A 22,754-nucleotide genomic window follows, 5' to 3' on the forward strand; every position below is an offset into this window, starting at 1 on the left:
ACCGGAAAAAAGTCGTTTTCAAGTCCTACCCCCACCCCTGTTTCATCCAGCAGTCCCGCAGGATGAAGCAGGACTGGATGCCATCGAGCTGAGCACGCGGATCGCCAAAAGATCCCGGATTTCCAGGTAGCTGTATCAGCAAGCGGGACAAACCCAGGCACGGGAGGGGGCCGGTGCCGTGCCCAGGGAGCGCACCCCGTCCCACGACTTCCGCCCTGTGGGAGAAGGCAGTGGAGTCCCGCTACCCTCCCGGCCCTACCTGGGCTCCGCCGGCCGGCGCTGCCGCGGGGCTGTGCCACTCCTTCCTCTTCCTCCCGTGGAACACCACGACCTCCACGGCCGGCGGCGCGGCCAGGGTCGGCGGGGCAGCGGCGGCGGCGGCGCTCAGCTCGGCCCGCAGCTCCCCGAAGAAATCGCGGGCCCCGCGCCGCCCGCCCGCCGCCGGCTGCAGCCCCCGGCTCTCCTCCTCCTCTCCTTCCTCCACCGCCGCCTCTGCGCTCCTCTCGCCGTCCTGCGCGGCACCAAGGGCGCCGCCGGGCTCCTCACCTGCGAGCCGAGCACATGCCGCGGGTCAGCCCCACGCGGCCGCCGTCGCCCCGCTCCGGAGCGAACACGCCCGGCCCCTTCCCTTCCCCGGCCCCCGGGCAGGACCGCGGTGCCGGCGCAGCGCCCGGCCGGCCCCGCGCACCCACCCAGGTCGTAGAGGGCGCCGAGCACCGCCTCCAGCCGGCGGCGCGGCTCCCGCGGCCCCATGGCTGCCGCGGCCGGCGGGCGCTCCGGCGTGTGATCCCCGGCGGCTCCCGTCGACCCCGAGATGGCGCCGCCCATGGCGCGGTGCCCCCGCCCTCCGCCGCCGCACAGCGCTTGGCAGCCGGGTCGGGGCGGCTCGGGGCCATGGGCGCCGCGGGAGGCGGCGGCGGGCGGGAGGGCACCGCGGCGGGGTAGGGCGGGCGATCGGGGCGCGGGGCGGCGCGGCGGAGCTCGCAGGACCATGGCGACAGCGGCGGCGGCGGCGCCCGGGCGGGCGCGGCGAGGGGCGCCCATGTACTCGGTAGGCAACGGCGGCGGCGGGAGCGGTGCCGGGGGGAAGGGGCTGCCAGCCTCAGCCACTGTGAGGTGCCGGTCACTCCGAAGCGGAATGACGGCGTTTGTGCAATCATCCCCCGCTCTTCTGCCCCGACTTGGGTCCCGGGGAAGCGGGGGCCGCGCTCCGACAGGAGGGGCGAGGCCTCTCCCGGGCTCAGCGGGGTCGGGTGGCGGCCGAGCGGCAGCCGGACTTCTCTCCTCACCAGTTCACCTTCCTGGGCCCGCTTCTCTGCCCCAGCTGCGCCTCCAGGACCTGTCGTGTCAGTCGCGACAGCCTGGGCTACCGATCCCGAGCGCCGCGTCTCCCCTCAGACCGGCTGTGGAAGGCCAGCCGGTTTGGGGAAAGTGGGACGTGGCTCTTCCCTTGCGGAGGCTGTGTCCCGGAGCAGCTGTTTGGGGCGGCAGGTGTCCGGGCGCTCCGCAGGGTTTTAGCCCCGCAGAAAACTGGCGTGCCAGCGGCGGTGAATACAGCGCTGAGAGATTGTCATGGACATGGAGTGGCAGAAACGGGTTTTCCCGTGTTACATAGTCGAAATGACTTTATTGACCTTGTTTGTTCCCTACAGTTCCTTTGCCAGCCTCAGACAAGGAGGTCTGAGTGTGGGGTGCTAAAGCCCCCCATCTCCCCCCAAGCATTTGGAGGAGGGGACTAGGGATAGAGGGAAATCGCTCCTTGTTTCGGCAGAGATTCCCAAACTTCTCTGTCGTCTTGTCAGTATGCTGGTGTACCAAATGCAACGCAAGCACCATAGTTACATTGCATATCCTAGTTACATGGAAGTGGAGAAGCTCCAGGCTCCCGCTCTTTTGCTTCTGTACTTTGCCACTGTCACGGTAACTGTGCCTGTCACTGAATTTTCTCATATCCAGGTTTCCAACAGTATGTTTTTTAAGTGTGCTCTCTACCAGTTGGCAATTGAAGCTGGAACAGCGGCTTAGCTGTAACGTGTAAAAGCAATGTTATAAATCTTAAGTCGTTGGCAAAGTATGTGGTTTGGCTCCCTCAGTGCTCTTTCAGAACAGGGTGTAAAAACAGCTATTGCCATGGAGAGAAATTAGTTGCATATCAAGTCTGAAAACATGAAATGAGAAGCAGAGGCAGAGAGGTGATTTTTCACTGGGCTGTGGCCTTTGTAAAGCTCTGCTCACCAGAGCAGTGTTGGGGAATGGCTGTAGCAGTGCAGTGACTGCTGATGTGGCTGATGATGCCTGCGCTGAGTGCTGCTTTTCTTTGTCTGGGTTTCGTGTAGTTGCAAATTTCAGGATTTAAACTTCTGTAATTGAGATAAGTGTTGCTTATATTTTCTGAGAACTGACTCGTCACACACTGATCTAAGAAGGTGTATACTTAGAGCCAAATAATATTTCTGCTGCTATTCTGAGCTATCTTTTTTTTGCCATTACAGAGCATAAGGGATTTATTTCTGATTTATTTTTAATCAAGAGGGTTGATATAAGGTGTCAACAGCAACAGATGGCTAATACAAACTCTTTCCAGTCATCTTAACAGTTCTTAGCTTACTTAGCTCTTGCAAAATACCAACTAGTTTAAAGCTGTGGAAGAAGAAAGGTTGAAAACTGTAATGCTATAAACTATACAGGGGGAAAAAAACCCCAAAAAGTTTTACATGAATATGGGCCTGGGTTTAATACCCTGTATAGGATTGTTTTGAAAGTCTTTGGAGAGTTTGTTACTGTGAGGCAATTCTCTAAAATGCAGTAGTGGAAAGAAAAGTTATACAATCTACCAAATGCGATTATAGTAGAAGGATTGTCTCATTGGAGGACTCAAATCCCACTATAACGTTTGACCTTCTCATGTTCTTTTCTCATGTTCTTTTCCCCACACAGTATAGGCAACTTTGGAGACCATCCTTTTGCCTATACTTTGTGGTGAAAAGAACAGGAGAAGGTCAAACATTATAGTAGGATTTGTGTCCTCCAGTAAAACGAAATTGGCTTTTGATACAGTTTAAACTTTGAAGGAATTTTTGTCGTTCTTCAGTGGAGATATTCCTGATTTGAGTTTTTTTTGTTTTGTTTTGCCAAATTATTTTGTGTTAATAAATGGACAGTGATTAAAGGTTTGCTTTCTACTTTAAATGTCAATTACTCTGTTAGTATTGCTGATGTGGCTGTGGGCAGCTGGCAGTGGAACCTGACTCCTTCTCCCAGGGTTGAAAACCCAGCTGCCACTGCTTGGCGTTTTGCTTATCTGTTCCTGGTGTTCTTCTGCATGTTTGCTGGCCAGGCTTTCTGCTCAGCACCAGAAAAGGTCACTGTAAGAGCCCATGAAGCAAAGTGGTTTATTTCTTCATTATCAGATTGGTTCTGCACCGGTCGTATATAGGAAGAAGAAGTGGAATGAATGAAAAGGATGCCTCTGCTACCCTTCAGGTGGTACTGTGGAGGAAGACATAAGCATTTTTATTTTTAGCATCTTCTTCTAATAGATATACTTGATCATAAGCGATACTTTTATATTTGTGTTTCGCAGAGACTTACTCCAGTAGTCTTACTTATCTGGTGGCTAGTGCTGCTGTTTTTAAGTTTAGAGAAATACAATTTCAGTCTTGGAAAGACCAAGGGGTCATTTGTACAAACTGTGGTGTTATAGGACATAATAGGAGACATCTCTCTCCAGCACAGAGATCTACTGACTCAAGGGGAAGAGTTTTTCCTCTGAGATTTCTGCAGTGGGATGGATATACAATTACTTCTTGATGTACCATTTGTTTTCCTACTTAGCAGTGGTATTGGTTACTCAGAGGCTGTGCTCTCTTTTTACCTTTGTGTGTACCATATGGCATTTTGATCTTCACGTGGCTGACAGCGTTGGGTTTTTTTGTTTGTTCCTCCTTGGCTATGTTTTATGTATCTTATGTCCAAGCTTTGTGAAAACCACCACGAGTCACCAAGGTCCCAGATGAAACTTTAAGTAGCAGGGATTATTTTTTGTCTGTTGATGATTGTGTTTTTATAATGTCAGTCATGGCATTGTCTTCATCAAGCAGTAAGAGTTGGAATCAAAGGTGTTTTAGTTAATACCTATTAATCATGGAGAGCCTGGCGGCAAGGGACTTTAGCTTTAATAGCCTAGCTGTTCTTTCAACTTCTTCCTGTTGGGCAGAATTAAGTAACGTTTGATTTGGGGATCTTTGCAGTTGGAAAGGGTTGGGGAGGGGTTTGGGGGGGTTTTGTTTGTTTGGTTTTTTGTTTGTTTTTCTTTTTAATTTCTTTCTGGATCACTGTTTCAAGCAGGTAATATTTGTTCCTGCACTCACAGAGTATGGAATACAGATGTTATTGAAAGCTAAAAAGAAACCCCAAAACGTTGCAGACATATTGCATACCATTATTCTAGTGCTGTAGCCAAGCAGATCACCACATGGTTTAAGATGGTGTCTCATTCTTCATTTGTATGTTCCTAGCAGAAAGAGCTCACATCAAAGAAAAGAGATGAGTTTGAAGATATCTTGGAGGAAAGACGGTTGTCCAGTGACTTGAGATATGCAATGAAATGTTATACTCCTGTGATCTACAAGGGACTTTCACCTTGCAAGCCAAATGCTATTAAAAGTGCTGTTCTCCAGTCAGAGCAAGTTCAATATGTTATCAAGCAGGTGAGTCTGCACACTGAGCTGTAAGATGAGGTAGGGTGAACACAGTCAAGCTTTGTGTGGCAGCAGGGAAAAAGAGATTATTGCTGACCTTGTCAAAACGATAGCTGTAGTTTGGAAGATAGTTCAGTAAATGAGTAACTTAAGAGCCATACTCTTTTGGCAGGAAAAACAAATACTGATTTATCATAGAGCTGCCATGTCAGATAGCTCATTCATGAAACAGTGTTTTGATTTTGCATATTCAACACTTTACCATTAACTTATCCAATGTGCCTGACTTTTTTTTTTTTAAATTTCTACTCCTACTCCACTGTCCTTGCCACAAAGCAGCATTGTGAAAGACAGAAGCACTCTCCTTCTTCGTAGACATTTTTGTGCTTTGGGGATGTGTTATTGTAATTTTACAGGCTAGTGATGTATTTATGAACCAGTCCTAGATGCTACTTTCATTAAAATGAGAGTTACATTTCGCAGATAATTCTTTGAAACACTGTCTAACATGTAACCATATTTTTGTTTTAAGATGAAGGGCAGCTGCTATTTTGTAATGAATAAAGTATTTTATGGTCAGACTGGCTGATATTTTATATTGTATTGAAATGCCTGAAATAAGAGTGTGTGCTAGTTAGCAGAGTAACTATTTTCAGTATTCATAAAAAATACTTCCAAGTGAATTGAAGTATATAAGGTGTTTTGGTTAGTCCTGAGTGGTGAGTGGCTGCTGTAAAATTTTTCTGTTTGTTTATTTTAATGGTCAGTGTTACGAATGATGTATCAGTGTCTGTTATGATGTGACAAAGTAAACGATGTCCTACAAAGTAGTCCTGTTGCACATCATGGATTGCTAAGTAGTATGAAATCTGAAAAAGTCTTTCAACTTCAGAGACACTAAAAGATTTACTGAAAGAAAATACTTTAAGAGGACTTGACAGAAAGACATTTGTATGATGTTTTCTTCTGAAGTGCTGCATTTTTGATGGAAAATTATTTTGATGGATATGTTCTGGGCTAGCATCACGTGGTTGAAGGGGGTTAGCAGACCTCCCATTGCAGCCTAGTTACCAGCCTTGCACAGAGATTACTGAAAGTATCTGAGACTGTCTTGGGCAATGAGCCCAACAGTCTACGATTAGTGACCCTCCTGCCTGAGCAAGGTTTACATGACTTTACACAGGCATACCAGAATTTGTTCTCGTGCCAAATTGTTGAGGTTACTAAAGTTCAGTATTCAAAATGAAGGTCATTTGTTCGTTTTAGCTTCCTATATGTCACTGATCTGGTTTTTTGATTCCTGATTTTGGAGAATAAGTGCTTAGTTCTGTAGTGGGTGTTCACTTAAGTCACACAGGATGATCTGTGTGGTAATCCTTTTGCTGGTGAGTAAGAACAGTATTTCTACCTAGTGAATAACAAGAAGAACTTTTTGGCTTCCTAAGCGAGATTGATTTTCTTGGGCTGAAGTGAAAGCAGCTTTTGACTTCTTTAAGCATTTAAAGTAATCAGTTAAGACTACATGTGGAAATAGTTAGGATGAAGGATAACGCATTTAAGAAAACACAACTGAAACAGTAGATATAATGGAGGAGATGGATTTTCACATATGTCACAAAACAGAAATAATAGGTAAACAGTGCTGGCTTCTAAACGGAGCTGTGCTTTTTTTTGGTGGCTTTTTCTTCTGCCATTCCTTCTCTTTCCTCCTCTCTGTTCAGTAGAATTCATGTTCCCTATTCCATAATAGTAAAAGGCTTAACTTTTCAATTAAATATTTCCAGATTCAAAGTATCAAATAGAAGGGATGACCATTATTTAAATCTGTTTTAAGAAACTTCAAAAGGGAATGTGCATGGCAACAGAAAAAAGGTCATTAATATGCACAGTTGGTAGAGACAGTGCTTTGTATGCAATTCAGCTGCCCATTGCCAAAGTAATACGTTACTAAGAAATTGAAGTGTGACAGGGCTGAGGTTCTCTGTAAACTCTAACCCAAATGCACTTAAAATATTTCCGTTGTGATTATCTCTGCAAATGTAGGTTAAATTTTACTAGTCAAAGAAAAATGCACACAGCCTTCTTTAGAGGGATAATATAGGAAATATTCTTTGAACTTAAATCTCCTCTGAACATGCTGCAAGTTAAAACATTCAGCTGTGTGTTTGGTGTGTGGGAGGAAATCATTGCACACCCTTCCCCCTGCCATTGACATCGAAGATCATTCTTGATTTTTGGACAGCTTTCACTTGGCTTTCTTGTGTTGACAGACACTGAACAGATTCTGTATGATTAGATAAATGCCTATCACATAAAAGAAAGTCTTGTGGACTATTGCAGTAGTTCTACCATAGTAGTTGTGGCACATTAGAATGGTGTGCATGCGCAAGGGGAAGGGAACAACTTCTCACTGCTGTTTTGTTTCTCTTCAGTTAGCCAAAGAGATGGGAGAATCACCTGATATTATTCAAGAAGAAGCCACGGAAATCCTGGATGAGATGGGCCACCGTATGCAGTTAGGAGCTGTCAGATTTTTTGCCTTTACTCTGAGCAAAATATTTAAACAGCTTTTCCAGAGAGTTTGTGTGAATGAAGAAGGAATGCAGAGAGTGAGTACGGGTGGGGGAAAAAAAGTTATAATATTTTATACCAGTCACTTAGACAAGAACTCTAATCTTTAAGTAAAAAATATGAAAAATACCCTTTGGTATTTCTTAACAAATGTGGGAGGAAAGAGACATGATATATAAATATTTTAGAGGCAAACAGCCATCAGGACTTTTTGTACATTTTCCAAATGCTTTCTATGGTAAGGAATACCATGTGCCCATGATTCTCTTAGATCAGCCACTGAAAGAGTCTTTTCTATATTATACTATAAAATAATAACAGTTTTAGCTGAATTGGGGGTGAAAACGTAATGTTACATGGCTGAATGGACTGGCTATTCTGCAAAACCTTCATACACCTAATGGTAGTGAAACATAGCACCTCTGAGGTAGAAGATGCTTTAGGTTTGCTTCAGTTTCCTGGAAGCCATTGTCTCCCTGTTTCATTTCAGGATGCTGCTGTTTTGGAGGGTGTACTGTGCTCCCTGAAAGTCAGCAATGCCAGTCCTGATAGCCCCTATTGGGTTTTTCATCCCCATTAAGAGGGATTTTAATTAGACTATCACATAATGGGGTGACCCTAGTTTTTGAGTCCTGTGATACCTGTGAACCACAGGTTGCTGGTCTGGAAACAATTGCTCCAAATTTCCTATGGATTCCGTGCTGAAAAAGGTATAGAGTATGTGGACAGAGAAACCACCCTCAAACAAATCAGTTTCTGTTTGTCTTAAGCCCAGTGAAAGTTTACATTTGCAAATTTCAACAGTCAGTCGGTAAATATTGGAACGATATTGTTTGCACTGTTCTTTTTTAGTTGCAACACGCCATTCAGGAGCATCCAGTGGTACTGCTGCCCAGTCACCGAAGCTATGTAGACTTTTTGATGCTGTCTTATTTGCTATATACGTATGACTTGGCTTTGCCTGTCATTGCTGCAGGAATAGGCAAGTATGTTCTTTTAACAATGTTTTCAGGATTCAGAGAATCGGTAGCAAGGGGTATGGTAGCTGCACAAGTATTTGTGTTCAACATCTGTTCCGAATATATCTTGTTAAAGCCTCCTTGGGTGAGAGGCTTAAAATGTCTGAAAGCTTCTCACTGGTGCTGAATTTTTTTTCATATCAAGTTCACCCAGAAGTACCCCATCTGTAGACCCAAGGCTGGGGCAAAGATAAGAGTTGCAAAGACAACTTCTCTATTGCTTTTATGGCCTGGGAACCGGCAAAAACTTGCCCAAGAGCTACTGTGAAAGCAGAACTTCTGGTGGTACATTATACAGTTTTAAGTGCAATCATAGTAGCCAGATACGAAGTGTCAACCACCTTGTGCTTGTTACTGCTGTGACTGATTCCCTTGAAGCATTGGCAGAACTCTGTTATGTGAAATGCTGAGAGCAAAGCTGGCCGGGAAGCAAAATTTCATGTCAGAGGTCAGGATTTGGACATATTTAGTTCTAAAGCAGACAAATCCAGTATATTTGTGGGAAACAATTCTTGAAGACTTGAACAGTAAATGTGTTCTGAGTTAATATGCGTTTTGAAAACCTGGAGTCTGTAAGGACTTAACTGGGAAGCCTGATCTTGGAAGTCTCGGGTATCCACTAGGTCTTCTAAGCAGGCAGAAAACCACCTCAAGGTCTAGTGCAGCACTGTAATATGTACAGGTAAGCTAGCAAAGATCTGGGAACCTACTGCTTTACTGTAGTCTACTTTTCCAGTCAAGAGGTTGGAAAGACCAGTAGAAAACCAGCAGAAGCTGGGAGAATGTGCTTGCTATGGAAGATTAGATTCCCCTGTTCTTTGAGTTTGCATCTGGGTGATACAGGTTAGATTCTGGTGAATTCACAAGTCAGTGTCTCATAGCTGCCTTGATCAAGGTGTTACATTATTATGTTCAAAATCTGCTCACATGCTGTCATAGGTATTGGTGTAATCCTTTGCTGACTTGGATTAGAGTCTTTTTGAGTTTTGGACCTCAAAATGGTATCTTATGATACTATTCGTTTAGCTTACAGGGATTTTTTAATGATTAACATTTTTTTAAGTGTTTTGGGTGCTTCAAGGTCAAAGTTCTCCTAAAGAATTAGGGGCTTGCAGCTTGATGTTGCATGTGTGTATTATTTTAATTCCTCTGGAGCAATTACAGTTCTCTGTGGTTGTAGTTGTATTTACTGCATATCGTGTTAGAGTTTCACAAGATGAGGTTTACAAACTCACTCTCAAAGTGGTACTTGTGCTGAGTGGAAAGACACTCTCCTGATATAGGTGGTAAGTGCCTTTGCTTTGTTAATTATCACTTGGCCTCAAGTAGCATATAGATAGATCTGTGGGGAGTAGCTAAGGGAAGGTAAACAGTTGTCAGTAACACTGGTAAATCCTCATGCAGTACATTAGCAGGAATCTAACTGGTGCTAGGATCACGTTTCTGGCATCTATGACGTCTTCAAGGCAGTAATTGTCAGCATTGCAGCTAGAAATGTGAATTTATCTTAGTGAATAACTGTTCTCAAGTATTTCATGGATTGAAGTGGCAAGGAGGTTAAAGTGGCACATGGCCACCTGCTGTTTAGACTCATTTTAAATGCTTCCTTAAGAAATTTTTTAAAGTTAAGTGTTTCCTGGTTTTGACAAGTTAAGCATTGACCGTCGTTCCTTAAAACTAAAAAACTTACAAAAAATTTTAGCTGGTTTGATGTACATCCCTCAAAGTGATGATTCAGGATTCATAAATGATCTAATGTAGTTTAACTAGCCAGGTAATAGTAACTGCTTTTTTCTACAAATGAGTGAGACAATATACTTCAAAAATTTAATCTTTATTATGGTTGAACTCTGACCATCTAAATTATGAAAATAAATAGCTCTAAGTGAATGCAGCTTACCACAAAAAATTGAAAGCATATTATAATATGCCATTCATGTCTACGCAAGTCTTGCTAGGCAATCTGAAGGCAAATAAGCATATTGGCAACAATGGAATCCTTGTAAGAGATTTTCTTTATTCTGGTAATTGGTGTATTAGAGAACATGGTTGATTCTTCTGGCTGATATTAATCAATAAATTTTGTATATGTGTGGGTTTGTTTTCTGTTTGATTGTTTTTCAGATTTCCTAGGAATGAAAATAGTTGGTGAGCTGTTACGAAGGGCAGGTGCCTTTTTTATGCGACGTTCCTTTGGTGGGAACAGACTCTACTGGGCAGTGTTTGCTGAATATGTAAAAACAATGTTGCGGGTAAATAAATTACTAAACTCTGAAAATGAATGCTTAAGAAAGACTGTTGGAATGATTCATGTGAAATATGCAGGATGCTGTTATGGGTATGTGATTGAAAGCCTTCACGGAGATCTGATTACATCAGAATTGCTGTAGGTGAAGACCATTTTCTGTTATTACAGTTCAGCAGTAAGTGATAAATTACTGCTTTATCAGTTGCTTTGGATTGTGTGCCCATATCTCATGACAGATACAATATTTTCATTAATTTAACTATATGATGTGGCAAATACAATGAATGAATATAGACATAGAGATGAATGAAGTTAGACATGCATATCTTCCATTAAAAAAAATAACTTACTTACACTTGAAGTATTTAAAACTATTTGTGGGCAATAAAGAAGAAATGTTTTTTCTGACCAGCTTGTTTGTTTGTTTTACTTTTGAAGAGTGGCTATGCCCCAATTGAATTTTTTCTTGAAGGGACTAGAAGCCGCACTGCCAAGACTCTGACTCCAAAATTTGGTAGGTTTATTGAAAATGTGGAACTTTTTATTATTATTATTAGTGTTTTAATTACTGGCTATGTGCTTTGTAAGCTCTTCAGATAGAAAAGGATGTTAAAGTATGGGAAACTGGGGAAATCTGTCAAAGTACTGGAAAATATTATGGTTGGAGTTCCAAGGCCATACAAAGAGCAGCAATACATGTCGCTTGCACTCTACTGCTTTTGCTCCCTTTTATCCATTGTGTACTTAATTCAATTACTCTTTACCCTTTTCTGCCTAGAAAATAGGCATCTCCTGACCAGCAGAGAAATATTGTAATCTAACTGTAAAAGCAATAGGGAGTCTTTAAAAGGAAGATACTGTGTGACCACAGAGCAGTCAGCTGAAAAGAGCACAAATAGCTATCTAAAAGCATTGCTCCCATTTACCTTCTGTTTTAAAGCTTGGGCAATGTCTTGTGCTTCTGCTTGCTTGAAGAGAAAACAGGCATGGTGCACACCTGTTACTGGTTTCTAAAATGCAGAGATACCCTTTTCAAAGTTAAATTGCAGTTCTTTTCCCTCTTTGAAAAGGACAGGTGATTCACTTTTTTTTTTTTTCCAATTTGCAGGTCTTCTCAGCATTGTGATGGAACCCTTTTTTAAACGTGAAGTCTTCGACACATACCTTGTTCCCATTAGCATCAGTTATGAGAGGATATTAGAAGAATCTCTCTATGCATATGAACTCCTAGGAGTCCCAAAGCCCAAAGAATCTACATCTGTATGTAAATTCCTTAAGAACAGGACATAAGTGGATGTATACGCACCCTGTAGCACCAAAATTTGAGTTTTGCTCTTCCCATTTTCATAGGGGTTGTTAAAAGCCAGAAGAATCCTCAGTGACAATTTTGGTACCATACATATCTACGTTGGCCAGCCGGTGTCCCTTAGAAACTTGGCATCTGGGAGAATCAATCGGTGCCCATACAATTTGGTTCCCAGGTACCGCATCTTTCCATGGTGTATGCACAGGAAAAACATTTGTTTAGTCCTCACCTATGTAAATAATTAAGATGTTCTCTTGTACTTTGTTTTCAACTTCTCTTGCCTCCCTCTGCCTGACTGTTGAGACCACTGAACTTATTTTGCCTTAGCAGAGGCTTATCATGCTTGTGAATGGGTGTTTCTGAAATGGGTTGTTACTTGACTGGCTTTGCCCTGTGTTGAGAAGATGCCATTTTAACATTTAATGATGATGCATGAGCCAGGCAAAGCTCTATGTTCTGAGAATTCAGTGCTTTTGCCACTTTAAAATTTCCACCTTTCCCTCCCTTCCTGCTTTATTCCTGCAAACTGTTAAATGATCATGTTTCAGGGAGCTGTAGCTGTGACTGAATTGAGTGGTTTTTGCAATTTGTTATGTAAAACATAATGCTTTTGAATTTTATTTGAAGATACCAAATGTACAGCATCAATACAGAGTTCTGTGCTTCAAGTAGTCATGAAGCTACTGATGTTTCGCTCTATACTTCTGTTCTACATAGCACAGAGATAGAATCACCCTCTAGATGTTAGTTGCTGTAAAGTAGTTATGGGTCTAGGAGCAATATGGAAGAAATGAAGGGGGGTGTGATTTATATTCCAGTTTTTGGAGCTCTTTACTTTGAACTGCCTTGTTCTCTTCAGGCATCTTCCCCAAAAGCCATCAGAGGATATCCAAGAATTTGTCAGTGACGTAGCTTATAAAATGGAGCTCCTGCAAATAGAAAACATGGTTTTGAGCCCATGGGTGCTAGTTGCTGCTCTCCTGCTCCAGAATTTGCCAGCCATGGAATTTGAACTTCTATTAGAAAAGACCCTATGGCTTAAAGGCTTAACACGGACTTTTGGAGGATTCGTTGAATGGCCTGGTATGCACAAAAAGTGTTTTCTGTTCCTCTTGTTGCTTATGAAGGATAAATTAGATTTCTGTGGAAGCAGTGTATGGTGACAGCTTCATAGAATGTTTTCTCAGAGTTGTAAATGGATTTTAGGGTATGCTAAAAATTATGCTAAAACCTGACAGGTTTTGACTTAACCTGTAGAAGGTACTACTTTGAAAAATTCTTAGGTGGAAGGAGAACAGATATTTTACTATTATATCCTAAATGAGGGGGAGATGGTAAGGTACTTGTATTAAAGTACTGACATTAGTCTAGTGTCTATCTTTCTGAACCCTGTGGAAGTCACAGGCAATTTTCTGATCTGCAGCAGTTAACTTGGTGTAATGCTACATTTACTGCTTGATATTGACTGTAATATAAGTTGTTACTGTGGCAAAGAACTAGCGGAAACAAATGGGGGAGAAAAAATCAAAACTCTTCAGTTGTCTGTTAAATTTCACTTTATCTCCAGAAACAGTGATGACTTTTGGAGAGAAGGCTTCTTTTGTGGTTTTATTTATATACTTATACACACACACTCTTTTTTTTAATATATATATGCAGACTGCTGAAAGATTGCTTGTCCTTTCAGATTTTCTGTTTTAAACTTCCCTCTGTGAGCCAGGGTGGCACATGTAATTAATTCTAGAGCCTCAGGATGTAAGTAGTAAAGCTAGCAAAGAAAAATATTGTGTAATGCACCATTTAGCTATTCACTGTAGGTAGACTTAAACCATGGATCTTTGCTTTTGTAGTCCTGTATATAAACATGAGACCCCTGGTGGCCTAGTGGTTAGCGTGCAGGACTTTCACTGCTGCAACCACGGGTTCAAATCCCGGTCTCCTGGCCTGATGGAGGTCGTTAGCCCTGTGTGGCCATCCATCTATGAGAAGGACACTCTAAACAAACCTACGTCCTGAGGACCTCACTGCCATTGTCCAAGCTTGCTTGGCCCCGGCAGATGAACCTTAGGATTAAAGGGTGGGCTCAGTTCAGCGCAGGCTGTGTCTCACCTAAAAAAATCCATTGCGCAGGCTGGAAAGGTAAAAGACCTTTCCCCAAATCTTCGTTCGCGAAGATGGGCCATTATATTATATAAACAAGGATCCCTTTCACTACTGCAATAAAGAAATAGAAGCTGGTTACTGGTATAACAGAACTCTTGTCATTTCTGGAAAAAAACCCACTTCTTTCAGGGATCCACACTGCAGGGAAACAGGGAAGTTCTGCTTCTGCCAGACTGGTAAAATCAAGAATTTCATGGCAGTATTTGAACAACATTTAGAATCTTACTGCACATTAAACTGAACAACATACCACATTCAGGTTAGCTTATTTATTTTGTTTATTTTCTTAGCAACAGTGAATAAGCATTTGCTTTAGTAGAGTTGTGATATAGTTGGGGAATAACAAATAGACATGGTAATGAAATAGAGGAATGACAACAACTGAGCAGATTTTGTTGGAGTGTGCTGGCTGTGCTCGAGGCATCAGTTCCATAGAAACAAGGTTTGTTGTTTTGGTTTGGATTGTCAATAATTTGAAAGAATACATACATAATTTGGTGGTGTCAGCAATTATGTGTACCCTGTCCATTCTTCTGTCTCTGAACAGCTAGTTGTTTCTTCCTTTGTGATGCAGATTGGTTGTTACAGGCAGAACATTTGCTTGGCTGTTAGAAATTTTATATTCAAAACAGGAACTGCAGAATGACTTGCTCAGTCTTCTGCTTCCTATTGCATTGAGAAACTCGGGAGCTTTAGCAAAACTGGATTAAAGTAGGCTGAAGGAGTAAATAAGATGCAAGGAGACTCTGCATGAAATCTGTATTAAAGGAAAAGAATAGGTGTTTTTTTCTATCAGAGGCTATACTCATGTGATATGCTTGTGGTGCTGTGAACATGCAAAGTGTATTAAAGTATTCAGTAAAAAGTATTTATTGCTTCTTTCCTTGAATGCCAAATTGATTCCAATTTTGATGCAGGGAATCTTTTGGTAGTGTTTAAAGTCTAAGGTATTCTAAAAAGGTGAGTATATTTTCAAGAGCAGAGATACTGCTCTTTATCTGGATAAAGTTTGTGGTGTGTCACACTGACAAAAAAACTTTACCAAAGCTCACAGGTTTATGATACTCATGCCTGCCTTGGAAGAATTCTTTTTTTAAAAAAAGCTGCAACCCACACACTTCCTTACTTTAGGCATTTAGAAAGGATTATTTTACATAACAAGAAGAGATTTGAGTTTAAGTACAGTCTAGTTTCTCATTGAGTAGGTATGTTACGTTACAATACTTATGTTAAGATTTCCATAAATTTAATTTGGGATGAGGCCTTCCTTGTGTATGAGAGTTGATGAAAAGGGTTATAAGGACCTGTACATCTGATTTAAAACTTGTAGTGTCAGAAGTGCCTAAGCAGAATTATAGTCTCCAATTCCTTAGTGATGAACGTATCCATCAAACCGATCTTCCTCTTTTTACGTGAAGGCTCAGAATACTTGTTCCAGAGACAAATGAAGCATTTGTCATTGTTAGCAAATGGAATGAACTAAAGTGTTTGAATTTAAAGTGTTTTAATTAGAGAAATGTCTGGAATTAGTTCTCGCCGTGTCATACTATTAGGCTGCCAGTTCCTGGTATGGATTATTTTGGAACATCTCTCCAACTGAATGTTTCATGTAATAATTGGTCTTCAGTGATAAACTTAATGAAAGAGTGGTGCATTTTAGGCTGTTTCAGTAGAGTTATTCTCCCTTTTGCATCTTCCTGAGTGTTGTGTTTTCCTGTTAGATAACCTGTGTGCCAAAAAAGCAGTCCTGTCTGGCCTCACGCTGCATTCCAACATTGCTCAACTTGTCGATGGCCACGTGGTCCTGAGTGACAAAGGAGTGGAAGATGGAGCTGTAGGGGAGATTGTCTTCAAGCGTGCCCTGGCCATCCTCATGTGTGCCACATACAGAAACCAGCTGCTGAACGTGTTTGTGCGTCCATCTCTGGTGGCACTTGCCTTGCAGATGACACCCAGCTTTAGAAAAGGTACATTTGGATTCTTGAGAATCTGCTGGCTTTGCTCCTTGTGCCATCAGCTGTGAGAGGAGCTTAAGGTTCCTGTGACTGCTAGAGGGAGCTATTTGAGACTGTTATACTTGGGATAAGGCCTATGGCTTAAGGTGGATGTGTTGGGGGGGCATGTGGGTAATTTGCTTGTCTTTTTTTGTTTGTTTACCTTTTGACACCTTTGGGAGTAGGTATATTGTGCTGAAAGGGCAGGGGCAAGGTGAGCTGATCTCAGTTCCTGGGTTCCAAGTTGCACGCAACTCATGCATTTATACAGTGCAGTCAGTTCTCAATCTTTCTTCCCGCTATTGCTTCTGAAGTAGTTAAGTGTTTTCCAATATTTGGTATTTAAAGAAACTTTGCAGAATTCATACCTTAAGTTTTTTGCAGCATCTGATTATGTGGCATTTAAAGCATGTTCTGAGAAGCTACAACTCCTTGCTCTTTCCTTTTGTTAACAGTTGAATCAAGTTCTTTGAGTCCTTGCTGTTCTGTTATGGTGGTTTCTGCTGTATATGTATGTATGTATGCTTTTAATGTCAATTCCATACTTTATTTGAAGTAGGTAATCTCTCAAATAGGGAATAAATGGCTTTTCACTTGCATGTTTTAAATTATGTTTTTAAACAACAGTACTTTATAATATTTTTTCCAGAGGAAGTCTATAGCTGCTTCAGCTTCTTGAGAGATGTTTTTTCTGATGAGTTTATCTTCTTTCCTGGCATTTCATTAAAGGTAAAAAAAGTCTTTATACCAAAATACTGATTTAATTCCAGCCAACTAAAATAGCATCTGATTTCAGGGCTCTGCCAAAACAAATGCTTTGCGATAAACACCTACAGTCATATCACCTTGATCTGTAAGTCGAAGGGAGAATTTAAAAGGGTGTCATTGGATTAGTTGCAAAATGTAGTCTGAATCCACAAGGTTGCATATGCAATCTTTTTTTTCCCTGAAATTGCCCAATTCTGAACTATTATAATGAACTGTAGCAGAAGTCTGGCTTTTTTGCATAAAGCTACCACTTTTCCAGCACAGATATAAAAATATATGTAAAGCAGTCTTTTAAATGAAGTGTAAATACTGTCCTCTTGCTCTGCAGTTATGAAAGAGACCTTGGGCAGTGAAGAAAAAAGTGCTAATGTAGATTTAATTGAATTCTGTCACAGAGTGGGTATGTTCTGTCAGCATAAAAACAAAACTGGAATTCTTGTTGAGGGTACACTAGGATAATTTTTTCTAAAAGCTCTTGCAGACTCTGTAGCAGAGGGGCACTGCTGCTCTTTGTGAAAGTGAAACTATAGGTATTTTACCAACTAATGACCGACTGGTTTATGCCATTATCTTTCACAAATAGAGTATGCAATTCTAAATTTCAGTACATATTGTCCTCTGGGTGATTATACCCCTTCTCCTGCTGCTGTGATTAGTTGTTTTGTATAGCTCCATGTGTGTGGTCAGTGATGGCTGGGCTATCAGAGGCCTGACAACACCCAGTGCCTCAGCTGTTCGAGTGTGCCTCTATGCCCAGCTCTCCTTGACTGCACAGCATGGCAGTATCTGCTCCTGTTGTGTCTATACAATGGCTAGTGTTCCTCTTGGGCCTTGAACTCTGAAGGTTTCTATATTCCAGTGTATTAGTAAACTTTTTTTTTCAATATTTCGATGGTTTATAGTTGAGCCCTTTTAGCTTTTTATTACTGGCATTTATCTCATGGAGAGTCAGGGAGTACATTGTGAGCACAATGAGGGATGCAGCCTGTGAAGTCTTTTGAAGTGAGACCTTTCCTATGGCATAGCAGTGTCCCTCTTAGAGTCTTATGGAAGCTTTAGTTGCATCCTGTTTGCTTTAAAAGAGTTTCCCCTCATTCTACCTCCTGCCCCATGCAACTATCAACTCAAAGGCAGTACTGTTCCTGTGTACTGCCTTACTGCAGGGCTCAGTGTGCCTGTGTGCACCCCTAGCACAGCTGGACACAGGCAAGTGGGAAAACTGCGGGCAGCACTTGCTCTCTGCAGGACTTGCTCTGTTAGTTTGTACACAAACCTGTTGAGTTGGAGCTGGCTCTGGTCCAGCCAGCTTGAAATGCAGGTGAGAACAGGCTTATCAGTAAAAAAACTGGTTCAACATCATACCCAATATATATTGTTAAGTCCATGTGGAATTTTTTGTCTGGATTTTAAACCAATTACATGGGATTTTTGTCAATGCTAAGGCCAAATATCTGATGGTGATAGTTGTGATCTTTCCTGCATTAGAAAAGAGATAAGCATAGTTTTTCTAAGAATATTCAAGGCTTGTGACTATATTAAAATCTCATAGATTTTTTATATAGAAGAGAATTGGGATTTTTAAAAAGGCTGATTGGCACAGTTATGTTTAGTTTTATTTGTAGCTTTTTTATTTTGTAGCTTTTTTGAAGTGGCAGAACATAGGAGGGAGCAGGAAGGTGGCTGACTATGACTGACTTTACTGGAGTCAGATGAAAGAGTTGCTGTAATGTTAAGCAATCTCTTACCCACCCCTTTATTTGTTCATGTGTCTGTCATGTCTATGTGCCATCCCCTTGTGTTATCTGTGTGTGTGTCCCCTCCCCCTTATGCCCATACTGGCAGAAAAATGGTATTGTCATTGACATTTCCATAATTTGTAAACTTTTTGGCCATTTTGTTGTCTCTTTGGTAGAGGCCAGGTCAGTGAACTGTATTATCATTTATTGCAAACAGTGGACATGAGATAAAGGCAAACTCTTACTTTAATAATAGATGAACAAAAAAGAAATACCCACAGAAAAAAATTAAATCAGACAACCTGACCCTATTTTGACAAAATCCTGAGGGAGGATTTTGCAATAGCAGCCACAACCACTTTCTTTGTGCCAAGGCCTGCTGTGCATCGAGATACTGCTGTGTTTAAGAACATGTTCCCACTGCCTTTTTGTAAGGGTATTTCTGGTAGATAGGAAAATATTGATTCAAGTCTCTTGAGAACTAAGTTCAGAAATGAAAGTCTTGCCCTGTTGTGGTTTCTGGTGTTGATGTTGTGGGAAATGGACTTCTGTAAATGTTAAAATGTCAGTTATGCATCTCTCGCCCAGGATTTTGAGGAAGGATGTTTTCTACTCACAAAATGTGATGCCATTCAAACGAGTCAACAGGAGATCTACCCTACCGACAAAGGAAGTGTAACGGTGTCTTTCTTGTCAGCTATGTTCAGACCTTTTGTGGAAGGTTACCAGGTATGTTGTCCTTTAGAAAATTATCTTTCTTTTTTTCCTGTGTTTTATAAAGGAAGGTAGGAGAGCTGTGATACTTCTGCAGCATAAATAGTGACTGTTTTCATGGTGGGCAAGTGCAAGAGTTACAAATAGCAGTAAAACACCACCCCCTCCCTGGGATCCTGATTTTAGCTTTTGACTCAGCCTTTTCCAGTTACTAAAGCAGTAACTATCTTGTAGTGTGATGGCTCATTGTAGGTTTTTAGGCTTCATGGGGAGTGTGCTGCTACCAGATTCATTGTTCTTTTTTACGAGGAGCTCTTGCTTAATTCATTTTATGTGGGCTGGCCTCCCAGGTGTGGAAATGAGTTTGCATCTCCTGTCTGATAGCTTTTATGGGAGTCATTAATCACATCTGCATCTCTTTAAATTCTTATGATTTTCCAAGGTTTTAAAGAGATTAAACACTTACATTCCTGTAGTAAGCAATGTATACAAATCCAGGAGGCTAAAATCTCAAGTATGTCAGCACAGGATTGGTGGACTGTAGATGTTTAACATAGTGGAATCTCTTAATGATCTGATGTGTGACTTGGGCCGAACTGTACTGATTAGCCCAGTTTTCCCATCTGTGAAACACATATTGCTTTAAAAAAATTAAACTTTTTTATTGTTAGAACAGGAATGTTAAATTAATGTCTGAGGTAACTATTATGGAAATACTGAACCTTATTTTAATATTGGGATTCTCATGCCTGTAAAACAGTAATAAAACTTTCAGATGCCCTATGTAGTGACCTTTTGAGTTCCTCTCCTACACTTTTCAAAGTGGAATAGTAATACTCACAAGGACATGTCTGTTTGTAATTCATAACAAGCTGACAATCAAAAAGAAAGGAATGCTAATTTTCTTTTAAATGTTAGTTAATTTTCAGATACCTCTCAAAGGAAATGAAAGAAGCATTTACCGAGAAGCAGTTTGTACCTGGAGTCCGCAACTTTGTTTTTCAACTTCTTGAGAAGGGTGTGTACAGCTGTTATGCAATATGATTTTACAAGAGTAGCCTGTTAATAGAAAATTATAAAAATTTTAATTGTGTTTCTGCTCTCTCCATAGGGGTTACGCAGTGTTACGAAGCCCTGTCTTCTGACATGCAGAAAAATGCCTTAGCAGCTCTTGTGCAACTAGGTGCTGTGAAGAAAAAGAAAATGTAAGCAACATTGGCTTTTTAATCTGTAGAAGTCAGTGTGTAGTTTTAGTGGCAATTCTTAATGTCTGAACTCTTAGTATGAAACTAAACAGCAGAACCCCAACTGCCTGAGCACCAGTCAGATAGTGGTTGACTGGATTTCTGGAATCATAGTGAAGACCTAGTAGTTCCTTTCTGTACAAGCAGAATGGCACATCCTCATAGTGAAAAGACTTCTGTAGGACCTCGCAACATTAACTTACTAGGAGGCTGCTTCTAACTCCCTTTACCTTTTGGTTTTCAGATTTTCTCCCAAGGCTCTGATAAGCAGAAAGAACAGAACTGCTTATTTGTAATAGGAGAGTTACTCTGTGTGTTACAATAAGCCTTGTCAGGCAATGTAAGCAAAAGTCGGGAATACTGCTAGCTTTGGGGGAGTTCAGCACTGCCATCTCAAAGCAATTTAACTGAAAGCTTAATCATTAAAGTCTTTTAACAGTTCATAGTTTTTAGGCCTAAGATTAAAATCCACCATTGTTATACAAAAGTACGATGATACACATTATTGTGTTATCAAATTAATTTGTGTTGTGGTGCTTCTTACTGTATTTAAAAGTATGACCAAGGAAGTCCCTGCAGTGTCTTGAGTGTTTCACAGAACATAGTTGTCAGGTGATGACCCTGAGCTATTTCCTTATGCCTCTGTTCAGGAAATGAATAGATTAAGGTTTGTAATGCTCTTGAAAAGTGCACAAAGTACTGTAGTTGTTATGTCCCCTGCCACGGCACTGTGCTAGATAGATGTGTATAGCAAAACTGCACTTTCAAGTAAAAGGAATAAATTGCGTGCAACAAAATTTGACACCAGATCAATATTTGGTTCAGTTTCAGAGAGTCTTGAAAAATACATGATTGAAAACAAACAATTGTTTTCTTCCTGCAGTTGTCCCCTGTTGAAATTGAGGGAAGTGGGAGGCATGGGGACTGTGAACAAGAGAAAGGATAAAGAAAGCATAACTTTTCTTGAGTAGAAGTCTGATGTCCTTAAATTTAATAGTAATACATAAATATTATGTAATTGTGAAAATGTTTTAAGTCAGGTTTTAATTCAGGTTTAATTCATATTTGTGTAGAAATTACTGGAATAAGAAATATTCATTGAAAAAACTTTTTTTTTCTTGTAACTGTAGGTCGAATGGATTCACTTACAATGTAAATCAAGAGGCTGTTAGTAAAATCCTGGACACGTTTGGTAAGTGTTCTCTAATTAATTTGAAGAGAGCTTATCAAGTTATAAATTCCTTTTGGACAATGCACATACATTCAATGTAGTGCTTTTTCCCTAGTAATTCCATAGATTTAACTGTGTAAAAATCCTAGTAATATTTTTTTTACAATACTTTCTCTGGTGTCATTGGCTGCAGCTTTGAATCTCCCTTCTTTATTTCACATACTGTGCAAACCAATGACCAAGAGAAATAAAGTAACAAGTAGTTAAATGGCATGGTGTTTGTAGCAGGTTGATCAGAAGTGTTTACCCTTTTTTTTGTTAGATGCTCGGATACCTGTACAGAAACCTGTGGCTGCACGACTCTAAGTGGTTCCTGATACTGTGAGTGGATGTAAGTGCCTGCTGAGAACACGGACCACTGCCTTGCTGGAGCAGGGATGGGAGCCAGCAAGGTTCCCCTCTTGCCCAGCCAGCCTGCAAGCTGGGAGGCAGAGAGGTGTTTTACAGCTGGGCAGCTCTCCATGACAGCTTAGGAGTTGCTGCTGTGAGGGTTAGAGTTGTATTTGTATCCTCACTATCTTTTGTTTTTTAAAACAAATTAAACATTGTCTTTTTTTTTAATGATAAGTATTTAAAGAGACGTGAACAGTAATCGCTACCTAAATACGTTTTCCTAGACTTATAACAAGGAATGTGATTGGTTTGAAATATTTCATGGATATGAAAATGTAACAGGGAGTTGAAAGACTTGCTGTTAATATTTAGAAAAAAAAACATTGTGGGCTGGCTAAATGCAAGGCAAGGCGTTCATAAGGAATGAAGAGCACAAATGAAACCTTGGGCAATAACCAGGACTGCTAATTGTGTTGCATTTTGTGTTTTGGTATTTTTTTGTTTGGGTTGGGTGTGGGTTTTTTTTTTAAAGCAACTTGGCATTATTTTAATTACTTCATGAATGTTATATTTAAACACTGAATTAAAGCAGCGCCGATAACGTGTCTGTCTATCATCTCTTCCCCCCCTTCCCATCGCTGACTGCGGTGCCCGTTACAGACCCAAAGCGGGAACAGGCGCGGGGGGAAGGGGAGCGAGGGGGCGGATCACGGGAACGCCGGGGGCG

General features: G+C 41.2%; 1 protein-coding gene across 2 annotated transcripts; it reads left to right on the forward strand.

Annotated features, from left to right (window-relative positions):
• Nucleotides 1–776: 776 nt before the first annotated feature.
• On the forward strand, nucleotides 777–22,632 carry GNPAT (glyceronephosphate O-acyltransferase). 2 transcript variants are annotated; one of them, XM_027685860.1, is made up of 16 exons: nucleotides 777–1,051; nucleotides 4,518–4,709; nucleotides 7,133–7,309; nucleotides 8,124–8,253; nucleotides 10,415–10,542; nucleotides 10,977–11,052; nucleotides 11,647–11,798; nucleotides 11,889–12,019; nucleotides 12,704–12,927; nucleotides 15,729–15,974; nucleotides 16,651–16,730; nucleotides 19,094–19,234; nucleotides 20,138–20,237; nucleotides 20,331–20,424; nucleotides 21,594–21,655; nucleotides 21,957–22,632. In XM_027685860.1, exons 1-16 carry the CDS (start codon nucleotides 815–817, stop codon nucleotides 21,998–22,000), a joined length of 2,214 nt encoding a protein of 737 aa, XP_027541661.1. In that variant the 5' UTR covers nucleotides 777–814; the 3' UTR covers nucleotides 22,001–22,632. The 2 variants fall into 2 exon arrangements, with proteins under 2 accessions (XP_027541661.1, XP_027541669.1); XM_027685868.1 differs by having other exon boundaries at nucleotides 4,521–4,709.
• Nucleotides 22,633–22,754: the final 122 nt, after the last annotated feature.

Source organism: Neopelma chrysocephalum, unplaced genomic scaffold, assembly GCF_003984885.1.
Source record: "Neopelma chrysocephalum unplaced genomic scaffold, ASM398488v2 Primary Assembly neopelma1_23, whole genome shotgun sequence".
In the NCBI taxonomy this organism is placed as follows: Eukaryota; Metazoa; Chordata; class Aves; order Passeriformes; family Pipridae; genus Neopelma; species Neopelma chrysocephalum.

Bases quoted from the DNA above. Each gene is read 5' to 3' on its own strand.
- GNPAT (XM_027685860.1), top strand. From the start codon at position 815: ATGGCGCCGCCCATGGCGCGGTGCCCCCGCCCTCCGCCGCCGCACAGC. The intron at 16,731-19,093 runs GTAAAAAAAGTC...TCTCTCGCCCAG, and splicing joins TTCCTGGCATTTCATTAAAG to GATTTTGAGGAAGGATGTTT. The intron at 20,425-21,593 runs GTAAGCAACATT...TTGTAACTGTAG, and splicing joins GCTGTGAAGAAAAAGAAAAT to GTCGAATGGATTCACTTACA.